The following is a 9,473-nucleotide window of genomic DNA, read 5'->3' as shown; positions in this document are numbered from 1 at the left end:
ATGACAAATCAAGCATTAATGACACGAACATGAGCACAAACACATTCGTGTCAAATTACCTCCAGTGCTCTCGTTTTCAATTGATTCTGCGCTGGTTTTTAGTCAACTGTACCGTGGTGCATGATGATGAGAACTGAGTGAAATCTCATATCAGCTCTAAACTCTTAACAAATCTTGTAAGGCAGCATCGCTTGATCGGCAATAGTGGGGAACCTAACGAGCTCGCAAAGCACAAGCCGACGTCAAACAGACGCCGCCGCGCCTACGCACGGCAAAAAAGTAAAAAGAAAACGAAATGGCGTTCGGTCAGCGGGGGGCATCGTATTCGTCAAAGCTGGTTCGCCTGCTGCCCACGTCACCTGCTCTCTGTTCCCATCGCTGGCATGATCTACCCTGAGGATGAGCATATAGAACAAGCACACACAAACGTGGCACATGTTAGTGCTCTGTTTCTGTGGGGAGGAAAACATTTACTTCCTCGAGCTTATAAATACCTCCCATCTTTGAGGGAATAAGCAAGATGGAGTGCATGGAACACCTGTACGGGTGTGCTATGGGGGGCAAATTAACTCCATATTCTGGGCTTATGTTTGCTACTTCAGGCCCCTCTGGCCAGATATCCTTACGCATGTGCACGCCTCGACGTGTCGTCCAAGCATGTAAACAAGAACACTCTTTCGGCCTTACGCTTCGGCGATGTCTTCTGCAGTCTGAGGCGCAGCGCACCGAACATGACTGCCCTGAGCATAAGTTTCTCTCAAAGGCGCCTGTCCCCCTTGCGGCTGCTTTTCAACGCCCGTATTCCACACACACTTTTGAACCAGCGCCAGCTGCTCACGGGAGAAGAGATCGATGCTCGTGGTAAACATTCATTCGTCCCTGCTCACAACCTGGACGCCATGGCCTCGAGCACTTCGACGATGTGCTCGTAGAGGACAATGATGAGTCCGTGCCCCGTGCCGAGGCGCAGCATTTTCGGCGCGAGGCCCTTGTACAGCGCCAGGAAGCCCTCTTCGCGCACGACCAGCTTGAAGCTCTGCCAGCACGTCTTGTACTTGGTCTCGCCCGGCACGGGCTGCAGTCCCTGGATGCGGCTCTTCACCACGTCCCAGGGAATGTTGAAGCACGTGGCCACGCAGCCGCTGAAGAGCCCGGTGCCAACCTGCGGGTTAGCGTTGTTGCTTTTTTTTTATGAACAAAAGTACGACCACTTGAAGCTCGCGAACAAAAGTCGATGTATATAGTGGGCTGAGCAGCAGGTTCCCGGTTGGCAGTGGCCGAATTACGCCCGCAACTAACTGAAGCGATCAGCGGCTAGAAGCAAACACTTCCGCGCTAGTACAAAAACTGCAATTGCACGAGGTCATTGCTTAGATGCCAGTAATCCTCGATGTGATATCACGCACATTACCCTATCACTTCAGTTGCGCGTCTAAAAAAGCCAATTTAAACCACCATAAATCGGTAAACTTGAAACTGGTATTATCACTGCGGCGGGTCACACGGAGTGAATGAAAGGGGGGGGGGGGGGGGCAGCCGTACAAACGCACTTGGGCACAATTTTATGCAGCGAGTTCGTCGCTGCTCTAGGAAATTCAGTGATATGACGTGGTGATGCACTGAAGTGGAGGAGTTGTGATCGTATAGCGGTTAGAAATGAATCTGATGACTTTTTACTGGCCTGATTCAAGTTCATCTTTGTCGTAAACAAGGTGAGGTGACCACACAACTGACGCCTATCCAAGAAGACGCCTGATTAAAGATTTATAAGCTGTTAGTTTTCATTCTTTAGTTGCACATTTTAAAGTTCTTACGTACCGCATTTTTTGCAATGATTTTGCGCATATAAAGCCAACATGGACAACTACTTTAAGATAACTGAAGTGTGCAGAGGTTCTAACCACTTAAAAAAATCTCAAAATACAGGTGTTGATGCCGTTGATCTGACATGCCGCGTGGCATACCCTGTCCTCTTTTTACCTCCGCTTTAAACCGTTAGCAAGACATACCCTGTCCCATTTTCTTGTACCGGCCTAAGCCATTCGTGGGGCATATGCTGAGGCACCTTTGTTCAAAAAGTTTCAAAAGTTTTACATTTCCTTGTCAGTCTTGCACTCCTAGGCGGAACACAGAAAAATATATCAATTTCCACCCGACACATTAGTTTCTGCTTTCTCGTTTTGTAAAAGATTTATGCACAGATTATGAACAAATAAACACTGATCGCCTCTACATGTTTACTATATAAAGTATTGAAAAACCATTGCCAAGAAACTGTTAAAGCCACTTTGATTTGAGATACCAATATATCTTGAATTTTGAACAATGAGCATTTGGTCCACTTTGTGAAGCAGGTACGAGTTTTGTGAAAGAAATACTCGAAGACCTCGAAAAAAATCGTAGGCCCAGGGACATGAGCCGATTTTTAAAGCGATAACGTTAAGGAGCTCGTGTCGCGGAAAATCCGGTGTCGTCATCGGCGTCATTGACCGTGAGCAATAAATCCCCAAGAGAAACAATCTACGTAGATAGGTGGTCCAGCTAGGGCACGTGACATTGTGGCGTCATCACAACCTGCCCACCGGAGAGTGAGCAAACTGCCCAACGTGATAGGTGGAAAATAAATAATGATTGCCCGCGAGACGTTGCTGGGAACAGCAACCTGGATCACACGAGCCCCACCGGTGTCAGCACCTGCCATTGCGGGGCAGTGGCGCATCGCTTAACCGCTGCAGCACTGCGTCACGAGGGGTATGAGGACTCCCAGGGATCTGTGAATGTTAAGTAGAGAACACCCAATTCCGCATATATGGGCATTACCCCGTTAGCTATCACGTCATACCCTTGAGACGGAGCTTAAGTGCCCATCTATGTTTTTTGTAACAAATGTCTTATTTCTCCCATAAATGTTTTGAGCAAATGAGAGACATGCAGTTGTAGAGCATTCGCGCCCCCTTTTTCTTCGCACAGTGGCGCCAAACTATCTTATCCGAAAGCGCTGGGCGCTGAGAATGCGTTGATATAAACCGTTGTGTGCATGCTTCGCGACGTAATGAGAGGACGGCGTGCAAACGATATTTCGCGAATCCATGACACTTGGCTTTAAAGGGTTAAAGGCATGGGTTCTTTTTTTTTCTTCTTATGCATGGAATATTCTACCCGCTGTTTTATCCAGAAGATGTTCTGCAGCGCGGACGAGCGGCCGCGAAGTTAGACGAATTATTATTCACCTGCGAAATTTCCGTTACAGCTGCCTACCTTTTCTTTGTAGCCGCATGGCTGAGCTTGGATGGGTGTGAATAATTTATTACTCCCTTATTTCAAATCTGCTCGCCTTTGGCGGGTCTTTTCAGCCAAACATATGAATGTATTTCTGTACTTCATACCGTAAGCACTAACTCCAGCTTAATGCGCAATAAAAGCTTATTTTGCTGCCGATTATACGTCAACAGAGTCACGAAAGTTCACGCTATCGGATTTTATTAAGGACAAAAACGTTCTGGACAATGAATGTCTCTTTTAGTACCAAGACCACGGGCGTCGATGTAGTGGTATATAGTTGAAAGTCAAAAAAATTGTTCTTGATCCTGGAGTTCTTGTTTTATTTTAGGCTTAAAATTCATTAAACGCCTTCGTATGCTGTATACATCGTCGATGGTGGTTGCACCCACTGTTCCTAAAAACCATAATTCCTAATTAAATTGGAGCAAAAAATTTTGCACATACCTTGTAGACATCTTGGTGACGTCGGTTCTTGAACTCTGGCGAGACCTCTTTAAGCTTTCCGTAAATGGCGAAGTAGAACATGACAAAGACGCCGTGTCGGAAAAGGTTTGAGGTCAGTCCCAGACTGAGTCCGTTACGGCCAAAACCATGTGTCCGATGGATTTGACGAGCCAGCGAGTAGGCGCTTGGCTGAGCCGTCACCAAGGTGCGGTCTGTCTGTAATCGGACCTGTGGACACAGACACAGAATCATTCGTCTGAACAGCACAAATCGTTGGTTTATTGGGGTTTAACGTCTCAAAGGGACTCAGGCTATGAAGGACGCCGTAGTGAAGGGCTCCGGGCGTTCAGTTGAAAGAAAGATGAGCGTTCAGTTGAAAGAGGCTAACATAAAAATATCCTCGTGCCCAATAGTGCTTTTGCAGAGAATATATTGCTCACATAAATGACTAAATTATATTTGTAAAGAAATTGACTGGTTTCTCTCCATTGTAAGAACTTTACCTCTATTGTAATGCATGGAACGATTGAACTATGCTAGCTTTTTTTATCGCGCCGCTATTATGTTTTAATTTCTTTAACATATGTTCAGTATTACTTATAAGAGTTCTCCTTTACTTGCATCAGAAACAATGGTTATATAACAAGTTATGTAATGTTGCTCATTTACTGACTCGTAATTTCTGCAACCAATCACACGCAATCAATGTTTCAGTCTCAAATCCCTTGAGAGATGTAGTGAAACGAGAAACACTTAGAAAAGGAGAAAAAGAGGTAAACATATTCGCTTAGGCATAAGAGGAGAATCAGTTTTATTATCCCTCCCCTTGCTCATTAAACATTTTTTCATAAAAAGAGCAAATGAAAGGGAGCATGATGAGATCTTAGACGGAAAAGCTGGCCGTGGCGCCGCTGTCTCGCCTGTGTTACGTGTACTGCACCAGTGTTGCTTTTGGTGGACAGGCGTGGAGAGCGGTTCGCAATTTCCATCATTCAGGCGCACTCACGGAAATCGTGGGAACAGCGACGGACTTGAACAGTCCTTCTTTCCTGCGTATGAAGAGCTCACCTTAACGACCTCGAAAGGGTTGACAGCGACGCCCTCTATGGCGCCCGCCAGGAAGCCCGAGATGAGGTTGTTGGGCAAGAGCGGCATGTGAGGCGAGAGGACGCGCTTGGTCTGCTCGTAGACCATGAAGCGCAGCGCCATCTTGGGGGTCTCCACCACGAGAACGGGCACGATGCCTTTGTAGATTGACAGGAAGCCCTCGGCCTTGGTCATGCGCCGAAAGCAGTCGGCGATCGACTTGTACCTGTTCGGGTCGTCGGCCGACTGCATCTGGAGTCGCGTCTTGACAACGTCCAGAGGGTGGTTCACGCAGACCTCGATGAAGCCCGCTATTGCACCCGATGAGAACTGGACGGCGGCCTTGTGGTGGTGGCCCAGCTGGCGCTTGCCTTCCGAGGAGCCGGACATCCCGAAAGTGACGCTCCTGGCCTTGGATTCTGGTGGCCTGCAGGAGCTCCCACCCTTGCTGCGCTGGATCAAATCTTCAACCAGGAGTCGTCATTTCTTCCTGGCGTAGGCAGTCGGGCTACCGGCACTGTACTTGCAACCTGAGCCCAAGGCGCGGACCAGCGATAGTTTTCTGCGCACTCCCGTGATTGACGGCTGGAGCGGCGCATATTGACCTGGAACTGAACAGGAAATAATTGGCCATTCAAGGCTTCTATTGGAGCTTTACCGTTCTAATTCAAAACCACTAGTGTATCTCCAGCGTTTTAAAAGCTGATCAACCGAATTTTAATAATTTACCTGCTTCTCCCGGGCACCTGCCAAAAATAGTCTTAATTTCATCTCCGCAGTACGTACTACGAACCTTTGGCTCATGCTAGCTCGGGCACTCTAAATATATAATTCCCTGATCTTTCGTAATCCAGGCTTGTTGAGATGCCTGAGCGATGCGATGACGCCATAGTGGAGAGAATATCAAGTAAACAATCACTCACGTTCGGCTCACGACAACACCCCAGAAGAGAGGCTCTTTCATGCTCTACGCGGCTGCTTAAGGTGGGAGAAGTATATGCGAGCCGCTCTGAATATTCTCAGGTCAAAACTGCGGACAGCACGTGCACGCAGAGGAATACTTGGCTTCCTGTTTCGTTTTTTTTTTTGCGTGTGCTACTTCGAAAAGCCAGAATGGGGAGAAACTGCGCTTTAAATTTAAAAAAAATTAAGGTAGGGAAAAAAGCAGCACTGAGACCATAGCGGAGTGTAGATGGATAGATAAAGAGGAGGAGGGTAAGGCAGGGATTTTAACCTGAAAGGGGTTCCGGTTGGCTGCCCTGCACTGGGGAAGAGGGATTAGGGGACTAAAAGGAGGAAGAGAGAAGGGGAAAAAGGCATAACACACACACACGCACAACGCTGTCACAATGTCACTCAATCCAGTCGCTCTCAAGTAGGCAAAGAGTGCCTTGTATGCCTTGAGGGCAGTGTAGGTAAAAGAAAAAAAGCGTGGGTTTCTAGTCAAGCAACACCACCTTTAGCTATCCAATACGTTGTGTGTTCATCATTTCGCCTCGTTCTCTTAGTAATATTATACGGAATAAACCTTCATCGGCCTGCTCCAATCTCAACACTTCTCAGAACTGGGCAAAAAAACTTTGCCAAGGAGGAAGTTATCTCGGTTTCTGCGTCAGTAGTGTGCAAGGCCTCCGGGTCGGTTTTGTATGATTCGGATAAGGTTCTTTCGAAGCGTGTGGCATGCTAAACCGCTCGCAGCCGGCCCCCGCCAGGAACTCCTGTTCGTGGATTTTACGTCACAAAGACACGTGCCACGTTCGATAAAGCGGGCGCAGAGCTTACCATCGGAATACGAGATGAAAGATGAAAGGAGGAAAGAGGAGCCGTACAGGAGGGCTCCGGAATAATTTCGACCACCGGGGGCCTTTAACGTGCACTGACATCGCACAGCACACGGGCGCCTTTTGCGTTTCGCCTCCATCGAAACACGGCCGCCGCGGTCGCGTCCGAACCCGGGAACTCAGGCTCAGTAGCCGAACGCGCTAACAACTCAGCTACTGCGGCAGGTATCGTGAGCGATGATTTCAACGCGTTTTACTCGCAAGGCATAACAACAAACGCACATGGTGTCCAATAATTGTGTTAAGCCCTGACAAGAATGTTTTTCATTGTAAGCCACTGCCGTATTTGTTAGGAAATACAAGGCGTTATAATTAACTTAAGCGACGTAGCTCTTCTCTTCTTTCTGCGATGTTTGGATACTTAAACATAGAAGAGTTAGCCCCAACCACAGGCTGCCGTCAAGGTCACCCCTCAAGGCGCGCCTTGTTCTTGGGAGGCTAACTGCGGTCGTAACGTAAATGCTGAAGAGCGTGTACATTTATTCCTATTGTTTACACCTACTTCATGCCTGCCAAGATTCGTCAGGTGACTTCCAAGCAGCCTGACTCAAACAAAATAGCTGTTGCCATTGCTCAATAATATCAGAAGGAAGGAGTACCTAAGGGCGTCACTGCGTGGTTTATTATTGTTACTTCCATTTTTCAGTTCATGCCTGTCCCAATCAAGTCGTGGAATGAGTTGCTTTCTTTCCTAGTCGCACTGCTCGTCAGGAAGCATGTGCCTACAGGATCGAAGCCAGAGTATCTCGCTTCCGTCAAGGACACCTCAACTGCGCTGAACTAGTGGTATGTGTTCAAAGTTGGCCCCGCACTTCATTCTTATCCCCGGGGCGTCCTCATCTCGACTAAAACTGCCATAACCATCACCCTGCCATCGTCACTACAGTCATCGTAATCAAAACCATCCGATTCGCGTACAGTGCGCAACGAAGACATCTCCCGATTAGCACGATACAGTCATTCCTGTTTTAAGCCAGCCCAAGATCGCAAGTTCTCCCTCTAGGCTGCCAACTATTATGTTATCAATCTCTTGATGTCGTCCGCGACACTATCAGTTCTGCGCGTTACATTTCTCGCAAAGTTCATCACTTCTTTAACAACTCGAACTAAAGTCGCCTTCGCAAGGATATTTTCTCCCCAAAGTGACACCCACCATTTTTCCTTCTGTCGCTCCCTGCACAGGTCTTTCTAGAATTCTGTTGCCAGTGCCCATGTCCGGGGGCCATTTGTGAGCGTGGGTCGTGCAAGCAACGGAAACGACTGCGGAGGATGAGCTGAGATGGCAGCTTAAGGCGTGAAACGAGAGGGGGACCTCCGTGCGTCATCTGTTCCCGTAACTTATTCATCGGTCAAACCTGCATCGATAACATCCGATTTCGCTCCGCGCCTGCGATCTCGCATTTCTGTATAGCTTTCCTGGCGTTCAGGGCACTGACGACCCATTCCGGGAAGTAACGCGAGCCGCAGCGCGCACTCAGTCGTAGCCCAGTCCGTCTCGCCTCGATTTTCATGAGGGCAACGTAGAAGAGTGAAAGCGAAGGAGCGAAGCACGAACCTGTCTAGGGAGGAGGTAAGCGTCGGCCTCCTCTCTCGTCCATGGCCGCACGACAAGCAGCGAGGCAGAAGACGACTCGGCGGCCCTGACCAGCGCAGTAGGTCAAACCGCGGTGGGCCGGCGGCGCCGCCGTGCAGGCTGTCGCTGGCACCGCCTCGTTTGTCGCCGCCGCGCCGCTGCAACGGCAATTGCGCTGCCGCTGCGTAATGACAAAGAAAGATGACGTTTTAGCAGACAAAAGGTGACGCTTTGGCCGAGAAAGATGACGTTTGACGCTCTGGCAGACGGGCGACAACGGAGTAATCAGTGTAGACGACACGCGCGATAAAGAGGGCTCGCTTCTGTTTAAAAGACGCTTGCGAACGAGACAGCAGCTGAAGAGTCGCTGGCAACAAGCCCGTCGCTCCTGAGCCGTTCTGCATATGAGCGCACATGCATTGTTCGCGGCTGAGTGATGAGGGATATCGTACCGGAGTTCGCGGTATGCGTCTGTGGGGAACGGTCGGCGGAAAAAAAAATGCGATTACGTTTTATCTGACGAAGGTCGCACAGGGAACCATAGAAGGCGCGAGAAACAGATTAGAAGCAGATGCACGCACGCTCCCATATAGCACGCTGAGGAGACGGCACGTGAACTGAATCTCGGAAGCAGGCAGAGTGCTCATATAGTTCCTGCACTTCTATAAGTATCCGGTATCTCTGCGGAGAAGCCTCTCAGTTTCCTTGGTGAGCAAAGTATCGAGCGGGGTACTTAACGCTGTCATTGTCGCCGGGCGTCCTAAGTTCAGCCACGCTGCCGTAAAACTCAAATGAGCAACACGCATATTGTGTTACTTTGTGCAGTGACAAGCAAATCCTACTTATTTCCAACTCCTTTCGCGTAGCTGTCATCCTCAAAGGGCATCAAAACAACAAAACCTTACGCATAATTCGACAGTTTCTCTCGGAAATAATTTTTCACGCGGGCCTGTAATCTTAGCGGTACGTTATATTGGCTCTATCACCGCTTTTACACTGTCATATGTAAGCGTTTAAAGGGTAAGCAAGCTCCTTTGTATAGCTTGCTGGACTTTGAAAGTGCCGAAGAAGAAGCACAGAAAGAAAGAAAGAAGGAAAGAAAGAAAGAAAGAAAGAAAGGAAGAAAGAAAGAAAGAAAGAAAGAAAGAAAGAAAGAAAGAAAGAAAGAAAGAAAGAAAGAAAGAAAGAAAGAAAGAAAAAGTCACGCATAGCGAAGGAAACTGTGAGGTCATTTCATTACAAACCTT

General features: G+C 48.3%; 1 protein-coding gene across 1 annotated transcript; it reads right to left on the bottom strand.

The window, feature by feature from the left end:
- Positions 1 to 8,606, bottom strand: LOC144129365 (mitochondrial 2-oxodicarboxylate carrier-like). The gene is made up of 4 exons (XM_077663439.1): positions 8,209 to 8,606; positions 4,795 to 5,423; positions 3,727 to 3,954; positions 1 to 1,162 (listed from the first exon to the last, which is right to left on the bottom strand). The coding sequence occupies exons 2-4, from the start codon at positions 5,200 to 5,202 to the stop codon at positions 884 to 886; spliced, it is 915 nt and encodes a 304-aa protein (XP_077519565.1). The 5' UTR covers positions 5,203 to 5,423; positions 8,209 to 8,606; the 3' UTR covers positions 1 to 883.
- Positions 8,607 to 9,473: the final 867 nt, after the last annotated feature.

This window comes from Amblyomma americanum, chromosome 4 (genome assembly GCF_052857255.1).
Source record: "Amblyomma americanum isolate KBUSLIRL-KWMA chromosome 4, ASM5285725v1, whole genome shotgun sequence".
NCBI classification, from domain to species: domain Eukaryota; kingdom Metazoa; phylum Arthropoda; class Arachnida; order Ixodida; family Ixodidae; genus Amblyomma; species Amblyomma americanum.
The sequence above is the reverse complement of the archived record's forward strand: the minus strand, read 5'-3'. Positions and strand labels throughout refer to the sequence as shown.

Bases quoted from the DNA above. Each gene is read 5' to 3' on its own strand.
- LOC144129365 (XM_077663439.1), bottom strand. From the start codon at position 5,202: ATGTCCGGCTCCTCGGAAGGCAAGCGCCAGCTGGGCCACCACCACAAG. The intron at 3,955-4,794 runs GTGAGCTCTTCA...CTGTGTCCACAG, and splicing joins ACCCTTTCGAGGTCGTTAAG to GTCCGATTACAGACAGACCG. The intron at 1,163-3,726 runs GTATGTGCAAAA...GCTAACCCGCAG, and splicing joins GTCACCAAGATGTCTACAAG to GTTGGCACCGGGCTCTTCAG.